The following is a 22040-nucleotide window of genomic DNA, read 5'->3' as shown; positions in this document are numbered from 1 at the left end:
TCTGGTCTTATGGAGGTGTGCTGTGCTCTGTTGAGGGGGAGGAGCTTATCTTTAGAGATAAATGTATGAAATATTTATTTTCTAACTTACTCAATTGTTTTTAATAAAGAGCTTCAAGAAATTCAAATCTCTCTCCTATTTCTCTCTCTCTCTCTCTCTCTGTCTCACTGACAGCTCCTCTAGTAGAAGAGGAGCTGCAGCTTGGATTTGGCTTCATTTCTGTTCTAATCAAAGTGACTTTACTTCTTTTACTAATTACTCTCTTGTCTCTGTCCAGAGCCTGATGATGTCAGGTTGGTGGGAGGAGCCAGCCGCTGTGCTGGTGGACTGGAGATGAAACAACATGGAGACTGGAGACCAGTGGATGACAAGTACTGGAACCTGAAGTCAGCAGCTGTAGTGTGTAGACAGCTGGACTGTGGCTCTGCTGTTTCAACAGAGAAGAGAGAGGATTCCTCATGGAGGCTTGTATGGAGGATCGATCTTTCCTGTCTTCAGTCTGGGTTTACAATGAGGGAGTGTGTATCAACAGAGTCTATCCCTTCGTCTCACAGCCTGCAGATCACCTGCTCAGGTAACACCATCAATGACATCAACTATGACAGTAATGTTTCCAGTCTCTTCCTTCCTCTGTCACAGTGACAGTCAGTGGTTTACATTGGACTGAACTGTAAAGTTATCCAGGACAATGGCATCCTAAAGGGAAGAGAAGTGGGCTTGTTGCTGGAAGCTCACTGGTTCAAATCCCCCTCTTTTACTGTGGTGCCCTTCAGCAAGGCAGCTCCCCCCTAACTGCTATAGTGGAGCTGTTAACATAATAATGTATTACGTTAGTCAAGGCAGCAGTTTGTCTCTGAGCTTTTTCATGTATTTTGGAAAACAATGGGAGTCTATGAGTTCAAACCTGCAGTAGAACAGACAGTAGGAGCTTCTGACTGTGGAAATACATCAGAGGATTTAGACTTTTCATGGGAGATAATGGAGACAGGAAAAAAATATTCTGGTATTATCCTTTCAACAAATAAGAACTGAATCTAGATCAGTATTGCAACTTGACTTTCTCTGTTCATCTGTCTGTCTGTCTTTTTCTCTTTTTGTCTTTCTGTCTCTCTTCCTCTCAGTTTAATTCCAAATATGCTTTATTGTCATCACAGTAAAGAAATGCATGTTGTCAAAGCAGTACAGTATATCAATTACAGATCAACATTTTCACATTAAAACCCCCTCCCCCTTGTATCTGTGTGTGTGTGTGTGTGTGTGTGTGTGTGTGTGTGTGTGTGTGTGTGTGTGTGTGTGTGTGTGGACGGGGTGCTCACTCACTGTCCCTCACATTGTAGCATGTCACAATATAAACATTGAACAAAAAGTTCGGAAATTTGTGTTTGGTAGATTATTTCTCTGTTGTAACAATGCTTCTTGGCAATACATTTTATACCGTTGGAAAGCCTGTTTATTTCCCTTTTAAATGGTGCCCCATTTGTAAGGAACATGCATTTGTGGGATGAGCAGCACAGCTGAGTATGTGGGTTGCGCTCATGAAAAATTTGCCAAATCTTCTCTGCCAATGCCAAACAGCTTATTCTGCTGTTGCTATTGACTCTTGTTTTGAGCTTCCGGTCCCCCAGGTGCTGACAATCAGGTACCTGATTGGCACCTGATTGGCAGCACCTGTGAGCATGGGCCCTGCTACAGTGGTCAATTGGTGTCTGCTCCAAGAATCGGCATGCCACGTTTGTCTGATCTCGATAAGGCCTGTGCGATAGGGCGACTTCAAGCTGGTGTTCCACAAAAGCAAGTTGCGGCATTATTTGGAGTGAGCCATAGTACCATCTCCAAACTGAAGGCCAAGTTCCATGAAACGGGGGATGTCAGAGACAGACCGCGAAGTGGGCGTCCCAAGAAGACGACACCCCAAGAAGACCGGTTCCTCACCCTTTCAGCACTTAGGAACCGTAGGCTGTCTTCTACAGATTTGCAGTCAAGGTCTGCAGGACGATATGGCACACGGCTCTCGGCCCAGACGATCCGGAACAGACCGCACGCAGCCGATCTCCGGGCTCATGGGGCTGCCAGGAGGCCTGCCATGACCGCCCTTCACCGTCAGGCCCGTTTGCGCCGGTGTCGGCAACACCTGCACTGGAACCTGAACATGTGGAGGAACGTTATGTTCAGCAATGAGTCCAGATTCTGCCTACGGAAGTTGGATCGTAGGGTCAAAGTGTGGAGAAGACGGGGAGAACGCTATGCTGATCGCTGCACCGATAGAGTAACACCTTTTGGTGGAGGCAGTGTGATGGTGTGGGGCGGCATCTCCATCACTGGAAAAACGAGGCTTGTCATCATTGGAGGCGATCTCAATGCAGAGAGATATCGAGATGAGATTCCGCAACCGGTGGCGATCCCGTATCTCCACAGTCTGGGACCGAACTCCATCCTCCAAGATGACAACGCTCGCCCCCACAGAGCGGGGTTTATCAGAGACTACCTCCAGAATTTGGGAGTAGAGAGAATGGAACGGCCTGCCAACAGTCCTGACCTCAACCCAACTGAACACTTATGGGATCAGCTTGGGCGTGCTGTTCGTGCTAGAGTGACCGACACAACCACATCGGCTGACTTGCGACAAATCCTGGTTGAGGAGTGGAATGCCATCCCACAGCAGTGTGTGACCAGGCTGGTGACCGGCATGAGGAGGAGGTGCCAGGCTGTTGTGGCTGTGTATGGTTCTTCCACACGCTACTGAGGCTCCTGACTGTTTGTTAAATGAATAAATTGTAAAATTGCCAATATGTCTTGTTTCTTCCTTGTTATTGATAGACTTCAATCATCCAATCCACCAAACAACACCAAACAAGAGTCAATAGCAACAGCAGAATAAGCTGTTTGGCATTGGCAGAGAAGATTTGGCAAATTTTACATGAGCGCAACCCACATACTCAGCTGTGCTGCTCATCCCACAAATGCATGTTCCTTACAAATGAGGCACCATTTAAAAGGGAAATAAACAGGCTTTCCAACGGTATAAAATGTATTGCCAAGAAGCATTGTTACAACAGAGAAATAATCTACCAAACACAAATTTCCAAACTTTTTGTTTGATGTTTATATATATATATATATGTATACACAATTCATTAAATTAAATTAAATAAATAAATAAAAACAACAAGACCAACAAGTCTCTCTCTCTCCCTCCCTCTCTCTCTCTCTCCCCCCCCTCTCTCTCTCTGTCTCTCCCTCTCTCCCCTCTCTCTCTCTCTCTCTCTCTCTCTCTCTCTCTCTCTCTCTCCCTCTCTCTCTTCTCTCTCTCTCTCTCTCTCTCTCTCTCTCTCTCTCTCTCTCTCTCTCTCCAGAGTCTGTGAGGCTGGTGAATGGGACTAGTCTGTGCTCAGGCAGACTGGAGGTGAAGTCTAACCAGTCCTGGTCCTCAGTGTGTGAAGCTGACTTTGACCAGCAGGATGCAGAGGTGGTCTGTAGGGAGCTTGGCTGTGGGGCTCCTTCAGTCCTCCAGGGGGCGCTCTATGGAGAAGTGAAGGCTCCAATGTGGACCAAAGAGTTCCAGTGTGAAGGCAGTGAGTCCGTTCTCCTGGACTGTGGAAGCTCAGGCTCAGCTAGAAACACCTGCTCACCTGGCAAAGCTGTTGGACTCACCTGCTCAGGTAGAAGAGGAGCTGCAGCTTGGATTTGGCTTCATTTCTGTTCTAATCAAAGTGACTTTACTTCTTTTACTAATTACTCTCTTGTCTCTGTTCAGAGCCTGATGATGTCAGGTTGGTGGGAGGAGCCAGCCGCTGTGCTGGTGGACTGGAGATGAAACAACATGGAGACTGGAAACCAGTGGATGACTGGAGGTCTGACTGGAGCCTGAAGTCAGCAGCTGTAGTGTGTAGACGGCTGGACTGTGGCTCTGTTGTTTCAACAGAAAGGAAAAAGGATTCCTCATCAACATCTGTATGGAGGATCAGGTCTTCCTGTCTTCAGTCTGGGTCTACACTGAGGGAGTGTGTAGTAACAGAGTCTGACTCTTCCCCTCTCAGCCTGCAGATCACCTGCTCAGGTAACACCATCAATGACATCAACTATGACAGTAATGTTTCCAGTCTCTTCCTTCCTCTGTCACAGTGACAGTCAGTGGTTTACATTGGACTGAACTGTAAAGTTATCCAGGACAATGGCATCCTAAAGGGAAGAGAAGTGGGCTTGTTGCTGGAAGCTCACTGGTTCAAATCCCCCTCTTTTACTGTGGTGCCCTTCAGCAAGGCAGCTCCCCCCTAACTGCTATAGTGGAGCTGTTAACATAATAATGTATTACGTTAGCCAAGGCAGCAGTTTGTCTCTGAGCTTTTTCATGTATTTTGGAAAACAATGGGAGTCTATGAGTTCAAACCTGCAGTAGAACAGACAGTAGGAGCTTCTGACTGTGGAAATACATCAGAGGATTTAGACTTTTCATGGGAGATAATGGAGACAGGAAAAAAATATTCTGGTATTATCCTTTCAACAAATAAGAACTGAATCTAGATCAGTATTGCAACTTGACTTTCTCTCTCTGTCTCTGTTCATCTGTCTGTCTGTCTGTCTGTCTGTCTGTCTGTCTTTTTCTCTTTTTGTCTTTCTGTCTCTCTTCCTCTCAGTTTAATTCCAAATATGCTTTATTGTCATTACAGTTAAGAAATGCATGTTGTCAAAGCAGTACAGTATATCAGTTACAGATCAGTTCAATCTGTTTAATTTTTGGGTAATAGTAATTTGTAATTTGGTTATATTTAGGACAGGTGATGATGAAGTGCAGCTCTGTCTCCACCTCTCCCATGTCGCAGTGTGAGCACAGCCTCTCTTCTGTTGGCAGCCATGTTTTTCTGTGTCGGCCTTTTTCCACGGCCAGGCCGGACTCACTGAGTCTGGACTTCGTCAAGCCGGTTCTCAGTTTGGTCTCAGTCACTGTGTGCAGATATTCTGCCACAGTGTTCTGTCTTTTTAGGGCCAGATAGCATTGCATTTTATTTTGGTTTTTAGTATGTGTGTCCCGATAAGTATTTGTTTTTTGTTGAGTTATAATTTGGTGGATTCTGATGTTCTGGTCCTGAGGCTGTGAAGTGTTAGTGTGTGTTAGTGAACTGAGCGTCAGGACCAGCTGAGTGAGCGGACTGGTTTTGCTCAGCTCTTGGTACTGCAGGGCTTTGTAATGGTATGAGTGGGGGTCACTGTTTTTCAAATGTTGCCAGAATTTGATTTCCCTTTTTTGTATTCTGATCAGTAATGGATATTGGCCTAATTCTGCCCTGCATGTGTTGTTTGTTGTTTTCCTCTGAACATGTAAGAGGTTCTTACAGAACTCTGTCTCTCTCTCTGTCTGTCTCTCTCTCTCTCTGTTTCTCTCTCTCTCTCTCTGTTTCTCTCTAACCCTCTGTTAGTTTTATGTTGTGTTGTGCTAAACGGAGTTTAGAGTTCTCTTGGTAGTTTTCCTCCAGTCAGCGTTTGGCTGGCCACTGCGGGTGTGTTGGCAGCATGGCTGCTGATTTGAGCGAGCTGAGTAGGAGACACGATATTAAGGCCAGCACCGCGTCTCCCTGCTCAGTGGAAGATGTTAGTTTAGCGGTGGGAGAAGTGGTCGGCTACAGCAGCGTTAAATCTGCTGCAAGGATGAATAGTGCTGTGGTTATCTTTCTGGATCGAGTTGAGAAAGTTAACGATATAATTGAACGCGGTATTACTGTAAAGGATCGGCACGTTCCCGTTTCGCCACTTTCACAACCGTCAACTAAAATCACATTGTCTAATGTCCCTCCATTCATTTCCGATGAATTTCTAAAAAATGAACTGTCCAGACACGGAAAGATAGTCTCTCCCATCAAGAAAGTGCTCACAGCGTGTAAGTCGCCCTTGCTGAAACATGTTGTGTCTCATAGACGGCAACTGTACATGATTCTAAATAACAGGAATGAGGAGTTCAACATGAGATTTCACGTTAAAGTGGATGATTATGAATATGTATTGTATGCAACATCAGAGACCATGAAGTGCTTTGGTTGTGGAGAAGAGGGGCATGTCATTAGAACATGTCCTAATAAGAGGGGTCAGGAGACTGATGATGACCCAGGAGAGGGAACTAGAGGTCAGGGACAGGCTGGTAAAGCTGTTGGCAGCTATACTAATGGACTGCTAAAACTAGTGGACAGACAGATGGAGGAAGGGAGGAAGGGCAGAAAAGAAAGACTAAAGAAGCATCAAATACTGAGACAGAGGAAACAGATAACAGTGGTGTGTGTGATAAACAGGGCATGGACAACATTGCAGTGGCTTGTGGACAGATAAATGAGGTGGAAATGGTAGAAGAGAATGTAGTTCTGGAATCTGTACCTCGTAAACGTAAAACAAGGAGTGAAAATTGGGCAGCACAAGCAAAGTGATAGTGAGGAGTATGAGTCAGACATCAGTGATATGCTTGATTTAAAAAAATCTCTTAGTCAAGAGAGATGGGCATGCTCAGCCAAAATGATCAAATCTTTTCTGCAAGAAACAAAAAATATGAAGGGCGTGAAAATTGAGGATTATTTTTCTGATAAAGAGGCTTTCTACACATCAGCCAGGAGGTGTACAGGTTAAGAAAAATAGTGCTGAAGGTCAAAAGAGAACTTCATCATGATGAAAGAAAAACAAGTAAGAATTTTTAATGTTTTTGATTTATTGTTATTGTTTGTTCTTGATGTCTGGTCCATTGCTTACCATCAAAGACTCTGAAAGTCTAACACTGTACAGAGTGAACAGAAAGTTATGGTACAGAAACTGTGTATGTAGAATAGAGTCATACTATTCAGCAACCCTCCACCTACTTCCATGGCGTGGATCCGCCCATTCTCACCTGACCTCACTCACTCCTAATCAATGGTAAACTCTATATGTCCCGCCCATTTCCTTTGTTCTGGCTGGAAGCAACACGAACCACATGTGAGGGCCCTCCGTACCTGTGATTCAGATACACACCTATGGTTGTGCGTGATAAAGTGAGTTTACCACTTTCTTTATATGTTGTTGTATTTCAATGGTTATTTGTTGATTGGATGTGATTGAATGCTTGACCAGTATATATATATTGGTAAATGCTATAATCGTCACCTTGTCTGTTTGCCTTGAGACTACAGATATAATATTGTGTGTAAGTGCGCAGTGCACATGATTTATTAATTGTAGCTCTTAAGGAAATGCAAGAATCCTTATAACCTCATTTAGAATGTTGAATTTCTTATGTTATGTAATTTTTAAATGAATGTTTCTCGGTTATGTAGTACTTTATAATTTCAGCAGTGGTAGGCCTACTCCTCACCCCCTTGGTTAGAGTACTAATATTCATTGTTTGTTAGGTACCTAATTGTTAAGTGTGATGTTATATATTGGTTAACTGTATTGTAATTCTTGTGTGTTTTTCTGTTTATCATTTATAGAAAAAAGAAAACCATAACCGTCAAGCCTCATCATCATATTGCTCTACATGTGTGCATAGTGGCAATAAATGGCTTAAACGGAACATCAGTTGTCCCTCCTACATTCTTACCGATGTACAATGGTGATGCTCAATCTCCTGTGAACCTACCTAGAGATAGATTCTACATGTGGTCCTTAGATGCCGGAATGTGAACATTGCCATGGCTGAAGGGAAGTCAACTCTAACCCATGGAGCTCTCCATCCTCGACGCCAAACCCGCCTACCTCAGCGCCTAGAGGACTATGAAGTTGGCTATGGGGATAGAGCTACAAATACAGAATGCACACACAACCCACATGAGTGCCAACAGGAAGAGCATGAAAGAGATGATGAGGAAGAGTATTCTGAGCACCCTGACCACAGTCAACCCCTCACCAGAACTAGTGGAACCGAACCGCCTTCTACATCTGCCACCAGAGAGCAAGACGGCATTCCAGAACTCAGCCAGGCTGACATCATTAAACAGCTCTTTGAAACGGTGAAAATGGTAAAGCAGCAAGGAGAGATATTGCAGCGACTCATGGAGCGACACGAAGCTTCCAGCCCAGAAAGCAGCTACTCCTCTTTGACCAGTCACCGAAATATATCGCACCCACCACTAGACAACTACCCTAGTGAACCCAATCAGATTCCAGTTGGGTCACCCCTAGTCCCACCAGCTATCCGCCATGAACCTGCAGCAGTAGCTTTGGCCCAGCCTAGAAACCCTCATAGGAAAAATTTAGCATCAGAGCCCACGCAGTTAGACCCCCTTCCCTTTTACCCACAAGATCACCCTCCTCCTTCAGCCCATCACCAACCGGTCTCCTCGCATCATCCGGTCCTTCACCGACCTGTGTGTTCTCATCCTTCGGCCTCCCATTCCTCCATGCCTTTGCATCTTCCAATCCCCCATCATCAGCCGGTTTTGTCTAATCCTTCACCTTCCCATCCTTCGATGCAATCTAATCCTCCAGTCTCTTATCAGCCTGCGGCTTCTCATCTCCCTCTTCCCTTCCAGCCCAGATCCTTGTGCTCCTCCAGAGGAGCTGCAGCACCCCCTGCTGGTCGATCCAGGCGCTACAGGCCAGTCGAACCCCCTAAATTTCCTGACTTTACTAGAGAGGATGAGGTACAATATAGGATGTTGCGAATGGCACTGACCAACCTACTCGATCCAGATGAAACTGAGGAATTCAAGTTTCACATTCTTCTTGACCATCTTAAGGTGGACCAGGCCAGACGCCTGGCTTTAGCTTATTCATATGCCCATCAGCCATTCACAGAAGCCTTAAGGGCCCTAGATGAACGTTATGGCCAACCACACCAGTTGGCACTCAAGGAACTGAAGAGCATCATGACTCTTCCTCCTGTACGTCCTGGAGATGGTCATGCCCTTGACGCTTTTGCCCTGCGAGTCCAAGCACTGGTTGGGCTGTTAAGAACTATGGCTGACCAAGGCAATGCTGGACTTCTCTGTGGCTCACACGTGGATCGGCTACTGGAGAAACTCCCGAATTAACAGGTTAGCCACTTCAAACGTCATATGTACAGAACCCAGGTAGATGCCAACTATGACCTCACCGACCTTTCTGAATGGCTGCAAATGGAGTCCTGTTGCCAACCTAGACGGGATTACATAGGCCCGAATCCCTCTCAATCACACAGACCACTAGCTTCTACCCATGCAACTACAACTATACTCCATGGAGCTAACAGCATCAGTGAGCGTAGGGAACCCCAAATGTCCCCAAGGTCCCCCTGTGCCTATTGTAGCTCCACAAGTCATCACATAAGCCAGTGTGCTTGATAGTATGGATCAAGGAAAATAAGAGGTATTGGCGCTGTGCCCGACCACATGTTGCAGCTAAGTGCACACTAAAGAGAGACTGTAATACCTGTAAGGGGAGGCATCTACAGATCTTCTGTGAAATAAATAAGAAATCTGATACAAATTCTTACCTTGTCAATTCCACAGCCCACACCCTGTACCTTGATCGACCAAGTCACACAGGTCATGTCCTCTTGAAACTGGTCAAAGTCATCCTGCGGAATGGCAGTCACACCCTGGAGACCTTTGCACTTCTGGATGACGGGTCAGAGTGAACTATCCTTTTGCAGTCAGCAGCTCATAGTCTTCAGCTTGATGGAGAACCAGAGGACTTAGCTCTCAGAACAGTAAGGCAAGGAGTGGAGATACTTCAGGGGGCTACTGTTTCCTTCAAGGTGAGCTCTGCCTCCAGTTCTGGTGAATTTCACATCAACCATGCTTTCACTGCAGATCGACTTGCTCAGTCTGAGCACACACACCCTGTCCTTTCCCTTCAACGGAAATATAAATACCTCTGTGGACTGCCACTGACACAAATGCATCAGGTCACCCCGCTACTTCTAATTGGCTCAGATCATAATCACTTGATCTCACCTATCGCTCCAGTTCGATTTGGCCCATCAGGAGCACCAGCAGCAGTCAAGACTCGCCTTGGCTGGACACTGCAAGGTCCAACAAGAGACGTTGAACTTCTCCCTTCTGTTGCCAAGTGCTTCCATATCTCCATTGCCTCTCAATCTAATGAATTGTACCAAAATGTGGAAAGGCTCTGGCAATTGGATGTAGTTCCCCATCAAAATGAAAGAACAGCCACCCAGTCCAAGCTGGATAACCAGGCAGTGAACTTGCTTGAGACAGCCACAGAGAGAGTCTTGGTGGACGGAGTCTATTGCTATGCCACACCTCTCTTAAGGATACCAGAGACACCTGCTTTGAATGCTCCTCCACAGGCTGCGGGCCACTGAATCCAAGTTGGCCAAGGATCCAAAGAAAGCGGCAGCCTATAACACTGAGGTCTCTAAGCTTGAACAGGCAGGTCATGTGAAAAGGCTTACCGCAGAGGAAGTTGAAGGCTCCCCAGAGGCATGGTATACACCTCATCACACGGAGGACCCATAATGCAAAGAATCGGCTTGTCTTTGACTGTTCGTTTGAATACAAAGGCCAAAACTTGAATAGGATCTTACTACCTGGACCTACCTTGGGGCCTTCCCTCCTTGGAGTTTTACTCCGCTTTCGAGAACATGCTGTCACCATTAGTGGTGACATAAAGAGTATGTTTCATCAGGTTCGGCTCTTGACCCAAGATAAGCCTCTCTTACATTTTCTTTGGCGGGACATGATGAAAGATGCCCCTCCATCGTCTACGAGTGGCAGGTCCTGCCTTTTGGGACTACCTGTAGCCCCTGCTGCGCTACCTTTGCCCTTCAAAGGCACATCGAAAGTCATACTCAGCCGAATTATCCAGTGCGCCATTCAGTGGAAAGGGGATTCTACGTTGACAACTGCCTTCAAAGCTTCCCCACAGTTGCCATGGCCCGACAGACTCTTGATCAGCTGAGGTCAATTCTGTCTTCTGGAGGTTTCAACATTAGTCAGTGGGCCAGTAATGACCCGATGGTCATCAGTCACTTACCACCTGACGCAGGTCAGGCAACAGAATCATCCACCACAAAAATGCGGTACATTTACCATGTCCTTGCCAGCCTTTATGACCCTGTAGGGTATCTTATACCTTACACCACCAGAGTGAAGGTCCTGATTCAGCGGCTGTGGGACAAGCGACGGGAATGGGATTACCCCCTATTACCCTCCGATTTACTCTCTGCATGGAATGCCTGGCAGGACGAACTGTCAATTCTACCCACAGTAACTATGCCTCGATGCTACACATCTATCAGCGTTTCCTCCCCCTCTAAACAAGGCCCCAAGCCCCTGACGGCGCCAACAATGATGTAGATCACCATCAGCTTGAAATTAAGCCTTCCTTTTGTGGAGAAGTTGCCACTATTAGGTCTGTCCCAGATTTCAGCCCTTATGAAACTTACCAAGCCCTCCTTGATGCTTCAGTCCAGTTGAAACATTCTCCAGATGCTCATGTAACCCCCACAGCAGCTGATTATCTTCAGAAAATCTGAGACAGGCACAGATGGATAGCTTTGGAGAAGATCTCGCCCATCTCAAGGCTCAGAGACCCTTACTGTCAACCAGTCACCTACTCACCCTTGCACCAGAAGTCTGTCCAGACACAGGCCTTATTCGTGTTGAAGGCAGGCTGCGGCAGAGTGAACAGGAACCTGATGCCACTCACCCCATTGTCCTCGATCCCAAACACCCAGTGTCTAAACTGCTCATTCAGGAGTATGATGAAAGGTTGAAACACCCCGGTCCTGAAAGAGTATTCGCTGAGCTCCGCAGGCGGTTCTGGATTTTGAGAGGGAGAGAGGCAATACGGAAGTACCAACGTGGTTGTGTTCAGTGCCAGCGGTGGCGTGCAAAGCCTGTTGTCCCCAGGATGACAGACCTTCCAATAGCTCGTCTCCAGCTGCACAAGCCTGCTTTTTATTCAACGGGAATGGATTGTTTTGGACCATATAGCGCATATTGGGCCTTAATAGCACTTAGTCCATCCCTCCAAGTTCAACTTGAGAAACAAAGGATCCGATTTCATTTCAACCCCCCACATGCCCCTCATTTCGGAGGAATCTGGGAACGGAAAATTCGTTCTGTCAAACAGGCCTTGCAAGGCTCCCTTGGCGCCCAACTGGTCACTGCAGAAGTCCTGCACACTCTGTTGATGGAGGTTGAACATATCCTCAACTCTAAGCCTCTTGGCCATGTCTCCTCGGATATCGCAGATCCTGACCCTGTGACCCCAAATCTTCTTCTCATGGGGCGGCAAGACTCCTCTCTGCCACTGGTCTCTTATCCGAGCTCTGAACTCCTCAGTCGCCGGCAGTTGCGTCATAGCCAAATGTTGGCCGATCACTTCTGGTCTCATTTTATCAAGCGTTATCTTCCCCACCTTCAAGGAAGGCAGAAATGGCAAACCCACAAGGAGGATATGCAAGTTAATACAGTTGTTATGATCATGGATCCACAACTCCCAAGGGCTCTATGGCTTGTCGGTCGCATTACAAAGGTATTACCAAGTAAGGATGGCCATGTCAGGACGGCTGAAGTGATGGTAGGGAACAAGTCCTATGTCCACCCAGTTTCCCGGTTGATTAAGCTTCCTGCAATCCCTGATGACCCCCCCAAATCACTCTTCCTAGTATGACTCTTGGGAGTGCAAATCCCTATAGGATTTGGGGGCGGCTGTAGAATAGAGTCATACTATTCAGCAACCCTCCACCTACTTCCATGGCGTGGATCCGCCCATTCTCACCTGACCTCACTCACTCCTAATCAATGATAAACTCTATATGTCCCGCCCATTTCCTTTGTTCTGGCTGGAAGCAACACGAACCACATGTGAGGGCCCTCCGTACCTGTGATTCAGATACACACCTATGGTTGTGCGTGATAAAGTGAGTTTACCACTTTCTTTATATGTTGTTGTATTTCAATGGTTATTTGTTGATTGGATGTGATTGAATGCTTGACCAGTATATATATATTGGTAAATGCTATAATCGTCACCTTGTCTGTTTGCCTTGAGACTACAGATATAATATTGTGTGTAAGTGCGCAGTGCACATGATTTATTAATTGTAGCTCTTAAGGAAATGCAAGAATCCTTATAACCTCATTTAGAATGTTGAATTTCTTATGTTATGTAATTGTTAAATGAATGTTTCTCGGTTATGTAGTACTTTATAATTTCAGCAGTGGTAGGCCTACTCCTCACCCCCTTGGTTAGAGTACTAATATTCATTGTTTGTTAGGTACCTAATTGTTAAGTGTGATGTTATATATTGGTTAACTGTATTGTAATTCTTGTGTGTTTTTCTGTTTATCATTTATAGAAAAAAGAAAACCATAACCGTCAAGCCTCATCATTATATTGCTCTACATGTGTGCATAGTGGCAATAAATGGCTTAAACGGAACATCAGTTGTCCCTCCTACATTCTTACCGATGTACGATGGTGATGCTCAATCTCCTGTGAACCTACCTAGAGATAGATTCTACAGTGTAAAGATAATTAATAAGAAATGGTTGAGTAACAGAGTGGATACTGTGTGGAGGAGCAGACTGTGTACAAATAGTGCAACTAAACCTGTGTGGAGAGTTTTATACAAGCCTCCTTTAAAAAAGCGAACAGCAGATCTTCAGTGGAGGATCTTACATGGTGCTATAGCAGTGAACGCTTTTATTTCCTTTCTTAATCCAGTGGTGGTAAACAAATGTCCTTTCTGTGGGTTAACTGAAACAGTTTTTCATGTTTTTTTGGAGTGTAACAGACTTTCAGGTTTATTTAAGCTACTCACTGATGTTTTTGGAGATTTTGATGAAAAATTCTTTCTGTTACTAATTTTTATTTTTGGAGCAGGATATAGTAAAAATAATAAAACAAAATGGCAACTACTTAATTTTCTGGGCCCAGTTGTTCAAAAAGTTTAATCTGGATCAAAATGATCCGGATTTGGAAATCCCATGTTTTGCTCTCCAGGATCAGGTAATCCATTTTAATTTTGTGCCGGTTTTTCAAAGCAACATTGGATTGGATCACCCTGATCCAGATACAAATTTTTCAAGATTACCAAATCCGGATTACCAGTGCTCTAAATGGGACTACATATCACAGCCTACTAGCTATGTAAAGAACAACAGGTAGAAGAGCCAGCGTGGGGTCACTTTAAGTGTTTTTATTTGAAGAGACAGAAAACAGCACAATAAAACAATACAAACATCCCCTTCCATTTTCAATTTCTTTTAAACAGTCAGACCCCTCATCTGACCCACAACAAATAAATAAAAACAAACAAATATACTTTATTCACAAATACATTGTGGATATTTTGAACACGTGTTTTAAATCATAAAAAGGCTAAATGTCAACTAGTTAACAAAATAAAGAACATTCAGAGTTCTTCATTTGTGGAGAGACCAGCTTTTTGAAGGGTTAGAAACTACTTTTGATTGGTTCATCTCTGATGATTGTGTCATTGTAATTAATATACACTGATAAATGACAGTTAAAATTAAATATATTATTTTTGTTTGATATTGACAGCTGTTTGGGGTATTATTTTATGAGGACAAAATCCTTTTTTTTTACTGTACTGAAAGTCTTAATAGGTAGCCTAATGTCTACTTTATCTACTTTATCACTGTAACGTTTAAACAAATCAAGTGCAAAATATAAATAAATGTATATATACTACATGATACAAATGTTGTATTATTTGACCAATTTTAATGTTTTATTACATTTTTTTTCCTGAAATCCACCCTTCTGCTGGGATCAGTATAATCCAGATTTTTTGGATCAAAGGTATCCCAATCCTACTAAAAGGTTTTGAACAACACATACTGAAGGTGATTACGTGATCTAATCCGATTTCAGAATCCTTTTTTTCTTTTGAACAACCCATTTTGAAGATTTGATCCAATCCAATAGCCAAAATCCGATCAGATTACTTCTGAACAACTGGGCCCTGGTGGGAGAAGCTAAACTCTCAGTCTATATTAGCAGAAAAAGCAAAGTGGAAGATAAACCAGACCAGGATGCAATATCTGTGTGGTGCTGTAATGTGAAGGCTAGAGTCCGGCTAGACTTTGGATTTTATAAGGGTATAGACAATTTGGAGACTTTTACTCAAGAATGGTGCTATGGGGATGTAATTTGCAATGTAATTGATGGTGAAATGTGTTTAAAAGACATATTTAATATCTGAAATTCTATTTTTGTAATTGTTCCCTATGAATGTTCTTGTTGTTTATTGCTTTTTGGGCATTGTAGCTGTAATGACAACAGGTGTTTAATATAATGTAAATAAAGTAATTTGAAAAATTTCAACAACAAAAAAAATTCCCTCTCTCTCTCTCTCCCTCTCTCTCTCTCTCTCTCTCTCTCTCTCTCAATTCAATTCAATTTCAATTCAGCATGCTTTATTGGCATGAATATCAGATGAGCAATATTGCCAAAGCGTCAAGGATAATACAATTCATTAATGAGATGGGAAAATCTCTCTCTCTCTCTCTGTCTCTCTCTCTCTCTCCAGAGTCTGTGAGGCTGGTGGATGGGACTAATCTGTGCTCAGGCAGACTGGAGGTGAAGTCTAACCAGTCCTGGTCCTCAGTGTGTGAAGCTGACTTTGACCAGCAGGATGCAGAGGTGGTCTGTAGGGAGCTTGGCTGTGGGGCTCCTTCAGTCCTCCAGGGGGCGCTCTATGGAGAAGTGGAGGCTCCGATGTGGACCAAAGAGTTCCAGTGTGAAGGCAGTGAGTCCGTTCTCCTGGACTGTGGAAGCTCAGGCTCAGCTAGAAACACCTGCTCACCTGGCAAAGCTGTTGGACTCACCTGCTCAGGTAGAAGAGGAGCTGCAGCTTGGATTTGGCTTCATTTCTGTTCTAATCAAAGTGACTTTACTTCTTTTACTAATTACTCTCTTGTCTCTGTTCAGAGCCTGATGATGTCAGGTTGGTGGGAGGAGCCAGCCGCTGTGCTGGTGGACTGGAGGTGAAACAACATGGAGACTGGAAACCAGTGGATGACTGGGGCTCTGACTGGAACCTGAAGTCAGCAGCTGTAGTGTGTAGACAGCTGGACTGTGGCTCTGCTGTTTCAACAGAAAACAGAAAGGATTCCTCATCAAGATCTGTATGGTGGATCATATCTTCCTGTCCTCAGTCTGGGTCTACACTGAGGGAGTGTGTATCAACAGGGTCTCTCCCTTCCTCTTCCAGCCTGCAGATCACCTGCTCAGGTAACACCATCAATGACATCAACTATGACAGTAATGTTTCCAGTCTCTTCCTTCCTCTGTCACAGTGACAGTCAGTGGTTTACATTGGACTGAACTGTAAAGTTATCCAGGACAATGGCATCCTAAAGGGAAGAGAAGTGGGCTTGTTGCTGGAAGCTCACTGGTTCAACAAATAAGAACTGAATCTAGATCAGTATTGCAACTTGACTTTCTCTCTCCCTGTCTCTGTTCATCTGTCTGTCTGTCTGTCTGTCTGTCTGTCTTTTTGTCTTTCTGTCTCTCTTCCTCTCAGTTTAATTCCAAATATGCTTTATTGTCATTACAGTAAAGAAATGCATGTTGTCAAAGCAGTACAGTATATCAGTTACAGATCAACATTTTCACATTAGAACCCCCTCCCCCTTGTATCAGTGTGTGTGTGTGTGTGTGTGTGCGGGGGTGTGTGTCTGTGTGTCAGTCAGTGTAGAGTCTGGGTTGCTGCATACTCAGCTCCCATACCCAGACTCTTCACCACAGTTTGTGTAGAAACAATAAAATAAATGTAACATACAAACATATAATAAAATGGGATTAGTGAGAGAACCGAGCAAAGCAAACAGCCTGGGCAAAATAAAAAGACTGGAGAGCAGGCAGGACAGACCGCTGCCAGAGTGGCAGAGAGGCTGTTTTAGTGGAGGAGGAAGATGTGACGCTAGATGACAATCTGATGAAAATGTCTGTTAAAAGGAAACCTAAAGAAAGCAGCCAAAACAGTTCAAAAGCAAAAAAAAGCTTCTAAAGAAACGAAGCTCCCATCCTCTTTACCGGAGGAGAACACAGATGACAGTGACAGTGATGCAGATTCTGCCTCCGCCTCTCAGGTGCAGGCTGATTCAGAGAGCAGCTGCTCTCTCTCTCTCTCTCTCTCTGTCTCTCTCTCTCTCTCTGTCTGTCTCTCTCTCTTTGAGTGAATGCTGGGAGTGGAAGACGGTGAGCGTTTGAGTGTTTTCTATCTTTTCTATCTTTTGTTGATTATCTTTGGTGTTGTATTTTGATAGTTTTATCTTCGTAGTGTGTTTCTGTGGTTTAGTTTGAGCGGTCGGGTCCGGCCGGACTCGGCTGGGAGTCATGCAGACTCGTGGAGTCGGAGGCGAGGGGCTGGAGAAGCTCACACGCCGACATGGAGTTAAACTCTGTCCGACTGTCGATTGCTCTGTGGAAAACTGCAGTTTAGCGATCGGTGAAATTGTCGGTTATGACAGTGTAAAGTCCGCGTCTAGAATGAATAACGGAGTCGTTATTTTTCTGGACAGTGTTGATAAAGTTAACGTGGTTGTTGAGCAAGGTGTGGTGATCAAAGACACCTTTGTTCAGGTGGTGCCGCTGGTTAATCCGGCCAAAAAGATCATTTTGTCCAAAGTCCCTCCGTTCATTAGCAATGAAATATTGCAGAGAGAATTGGCGAGACACGGTCAATTAATGTCTCCAATTAAACGGATTCCTCTGGGCTGTAAATCTCCGCATCTCAAACATGTTGTTTCCTTCAGAAGGCATGTCTTTATGATTCTGAAGAACAACACTGAGGAGTTGAATTTGGCAAAGTGGATTTTAACTAAGATGTCCTACAGAGGTCGAGTCCTCATCACCAATAATTTGGTACCGTCCACTTTATGGCACCGCCTGTCATGTGTTGATCCCCCGCCAGACCTGCTGTCCAGGATCCAGGCTCTTCTTGTTGATTTCTTCTGGGACAGACTGCACCGGGTGTTCCAGGGCGTTCTGTACCTGCCGAGAGATGAAGGAGGACAGGGCCTGATCCACCTGAGCAGCAGGGGGGCTTCCTTCCGTTTGCAGTTCCTACAAAGGTTTCTGTACGGTCCGACTGATTTGGTGTGGAGGCCGCTGGCTCGCACCATCTTGAGTCAGCTAGGTGGACTGGGACTGCACAGATCTTTGTTTTTGATGGACTTAAAACAGTCTAACATCAAGGAACTACCTGAATTCTATCGTGGACTGTTTAAGGTGTGGAGCTTGTTGAAAAAGGAGAGGCTGGGTCACCACGGCTCAGTGTTCTGGCTGCTCCAGGAACCGGTCATATATGGGACCCGTCTCAGTCCGGTCTGTCAGGTGGGGCCGACTCTGCTCAGGCAGTTCTGTGTGTCTAACTTGGTGACTCTGGGAAATGTAGTTCAGCTGGCAGGTGCAAACATGGACAATGAAGCTCCTCTTGCCTCACGCTTAAAGGTGAGATCGACTCTGCTGTCACTCTGTTGCTTAATAAATGGAGAGAAGCTCTCAGACAGTGAGCGGACTCTGTTGGATCAGTATTGTAATGGTTCTGTTAAACCTGATGACAATGATGTTTTCCCTTCAATGAACGTTTCCCCAGATTTTAAGGACTGTACAGGACCTTTTTTAAAAAGTGGGAATTCCTCTGAGTTTTCTTTTCAAGGTGTGAATGGAAAGTCAATGTATAAAATGTTTGTTAAAGTTTTGCACAGGGACAAATTAAATTTGATTTGATTTGAAACCTTTATTTAAAATCTCGGAGATCATTGAGGTTTCCCTCATTTTCAATGATGCCGAGATACAAGAGACAAACACAATGAGATAAAAAAAGAAGAAAAGAGAAAAAAAAACTAAACGATAATACTCAATAAAAACAATTACACACTGAGGTAAAATGGTTTGAAATAATTGATTTGAAATGTCCAGGAGTAGTGAGAGAGTCGTCCATCTTAAGTATTTGTTGTAGGTGATTCCATGCTTTTGGTGCACAGATTTTCCAAATTCTGTGTTAACCTGTGGGACTTGAAGCATGAGGCAGTTTGTTGAGCGAGTTTGGTACAGTCCTTTGATCCAGTTCAGCATAGATGTAATATATGGTGGCGACAGTCCTATGAGAGATTTATGGATAAAAAGATACAGATGTTTATCACGCCTTTGTGCTAGAGAGGTCCAACCAACTTTGTTATACAAAGTACAATGGTGAGTGTCATAGGCGTCTCCGGTAATGAATCTGAGAGCAGAATGATAAACTGAGTCCAGGGGTTTGAGAGTGGTAGCGGCAGCATGTCTGTAGATTATATCACCATAATCTAGGACTGATAAAAAGACAGCCTCAATTATACGTTTTCTACAGTGTAAAGGGAAGCAGGATCTATTTCTGTAGAAGAAGCCAAGTTTTTGCCTTAGTTTGGTGATGAGGTTGTCAATATGATGTTTAAATGTAAGTGAGTCATCAAGCCATATACCAAGATATTTATACTCTGTTGCCCTTGCAATATTATTACCATTTAGAGTGGATAGGTGGAAACTGCTAAAATCAATGTCTCTTGCTCTAGAGAAGATCATGAACTGTGTTTTGCTTGCATTTAGTACAAGTTTAAGATCAACTAAAGCATGTTGAAGGGCATTAAAGGAAGACTGTAATTTCTCAACAGCCAGTTGTGGAGAGGTAGCAATACAATACAAAATACAGTCATCCGCATAAAGATGGACGTTACAATTTGTTAAGTGAGACATAATATTATTAATATAAATAGTAAACAGGACAGGGCCTAGGACTGATCCTTGCGGAACACCTTTTGTGACTGTTAAATGGTAAAACTGACACTCAGAAGAGCTGCTGACCTGCAGTGGAGGTTCTGCATGGCAGCCTGGCTGTTCATGCTTTTGTCTCTGTCATTACTTCTGATGTCAGCCATGATTGCCCATTCTGCACTAATCGTGAAACAGTTTTTCATTGTTTCATGGAGTGTTGTCGACTGTTGCCGCTGTTTACAATGCTGGAAGATGTTTTTGGATTGTTTGGGGAAGTTTTTTCTAAACTCATGTTCATTCTGGGCTACAGGTACTCTCAGAAGGACAAAGACAAATGTCAGCTTTTTAATTTCATCCTGGGGAGGGCAAAGATGGCCGTGTATCTGAGCAGAAGAAACAGAATGGAGAAAGCTGTAGATGATGATGCTGTTTTTGTGTTTGTGAAAATGCTAAAAGCTCGTTTAAAAATAGATTTTAATCATTATAGGATGATGAAGGATCTAGAAAGATTTAGTAGTGTGTGGTGTTATAGAGATGTGCTTTGCTGTGTTGTGGATGATGAGCTGATCTTTGGGAGTGTGCTGACATGATCTGGATTCTGTGAATCTTGTTTTACTGACTGTGTTGGTTTGTATCTTGTTTATTAGTGTTGTTTTGTAACATTTTGAACCTTAATAAAGTATTGTTAAAATCTCAAATCTCTCTCTCTCTCTGTCTCTCTCTCTGTCTGTCTCTCTCTCTCTCTCCCCCTCTCTCTCTCTCTGTCTCTCACTCTCTCTGTCTCTCCCTCTCTCCCTCCCTCTCTCTCTCTCTGTCTCTCTCTCTCTCTCTCTCTCTCTCTCTCTCTCTCTCTCTCTCTCTCTCTCTCTCTCTCTCTCTCGCTCTCTCTCCAGAGTCTGTGAGGCTGGTGAATGGGACTAGTCTGTGCTCAGGCAGACTGGAGGTGAAGTCTAACCAGTCCTGGTCCTCAGTGTGTGAAGCTGACTTTGACCAGCAGGATGCAGAGGTGGTCTGTAGGGAGCTTGGCTGTGGGGCTCCTTCAGTCCTCCAGGGGGCGCTCTATGGAGAAGTGGAGGCTCCGATGTGGACCAAAGAGTTCCAGTGTGAAGGCAATGAGTCCGTTCTCCTGGACTGTGGAAGCTCAGGCTCAGCTAGAAACACCTGCTCACCTGGCAAAGCTGTTGGACTCACCTGCTCAGGTAGAAGAGGAGCTGCAGCTTGGATTTGGCTTCATTTCTGTTCTAATCAAAGTGACTTTACTTCTTTTACTAATGACTCTCTTGTCTCTGTTCAGAGCCTGATGATGTCAGGTTGGTGGGAGGAGCCAGCCGCTGTGCTGGTGGACTGGAGGTGAAACAACATGGAGACTGGAAACCAGTGTATGACTGGAACTGGAACCTGAAGTCAGCAGCTGTAGTGTGTAGACAGCTGGACTGTGGCTCTGCTGTTTCAACAGAAAGCAGAAAGAATTCCTCATCAAGATCTGTATGGAGGATCAGGTCTTCCTGTCTTCAGTCTGGGTCTACACTGAGGGAGTGTGTAGAAACATGGTCTGTCTCTTCCTCTCTCAGCCTGCAGATCACCTGCTCAGGTAACACCATCAATGACATCAACTATGACAGTAATGTTTCCAGTCTCTTCCTTCCTCTGTCACAGTGACAGTCAGTGGTTTACATTGGACTGAACTGTAAAGTTATCCAGGACAATGGCATCCTAAAGGGAAGAGAAGTGGGCTTGTTGCTGGAAGCTCACTGGTTCAAATCCCCCTCTTTTACTGTGGTGCCCTTCAGCAAGGCAGCTCCCCCCTAACTGCTATAGTGGAGCTGTTAACATAATAATGTATTACGTTAGTCAAGGCAGCAGTTTGTCTCTGAGCTTTTTCATGTATTTTGGAAAACAATGGGAGTCTATGAGTTCAAACCTGCAGTAGAACAGACAGTAGGAGCTTCTGACTGTGGAAATACATCAGAGGATTTAGACTTTTCATGGGAGATAATGGAGACAGGAAAAAAATATTCTGGTATTATCCTTTCAACAAATAAGAACTGAATCTAGATCAGTATTGCAACTTGACTTTCTCTCTCCCTGTCTCTGTTCACCTGTCTGTCTGTCTTTTTCTTTTTTCTCTTTTTGTCTTTCTGTCTCTCTTCCTCTCAGTTTAATTCCAAATATGCTTTATTGTCATTACAGTATAGAAATGCATGTTGTCAAAGCAGTACAGTATATCAGTTACAGATCAACATTTTCACATTAAAATCCCCTCCCCCTTGTATCAGTGTGTGTGTGTGTGTGTGTGTGTGTGTGTGTGTGTGTGTGTGTGTACGGGGTGCTCACTCACTGTCCCTCACATT

General features: G+C 44.4%; 1 protein-coding gene across 1 annotated transcript; it reads left to right on the top strand.

Annotated features, from left to right (window-relative positions):
- Positions 1–288: 288 nt before the first annotated feature.
- Positions 289–21717, top strand: LOC139666774 (scavenger receptor cysteine-rich type 1 protein M160-like). The gene is made up of 7 exons (XM_071546091.1): positions 289–574; positions 3354–3659; positions 3755–4057; positions 15464–15769; positions 15865–16167; positions 20583–20888; positions 20984–21717. Exons 1-7 carry the CDS (start codon positions 334–336, stop codon positions 21346–21348), a joined length of 2130 nt encoding a protein of 709 aa, XP_071402192.1. The 5' UTR covers positions 289–333; the 3' UTR covers positions 21349–21717.
- Positions 21718–22040: the final 323 nt, after the last annotated feature.

This window comes from Centroberyx affinis, unplaced genomic scaffold, assembly GCF_046629955.1.
Source record: "Centroberyx affinis isolate AG114_WGS23_722 - 3 ecotype Tasmania unplaced genomic scaffold, CSIRO-AGI_Caff_v1 ptg005121l_1, whole genome shotgun sequence".
NCBI classification, from domain to species: domain Eukaryota; kingdom Metazoa; phylum Chordata; class Actinopteri; order Beryciformes; family Berycidae; genus Centroberyx; species Centroberyx affinis.
This window is presented reverse-complemented; position numbering and strand designations above follow the sequence as displayed.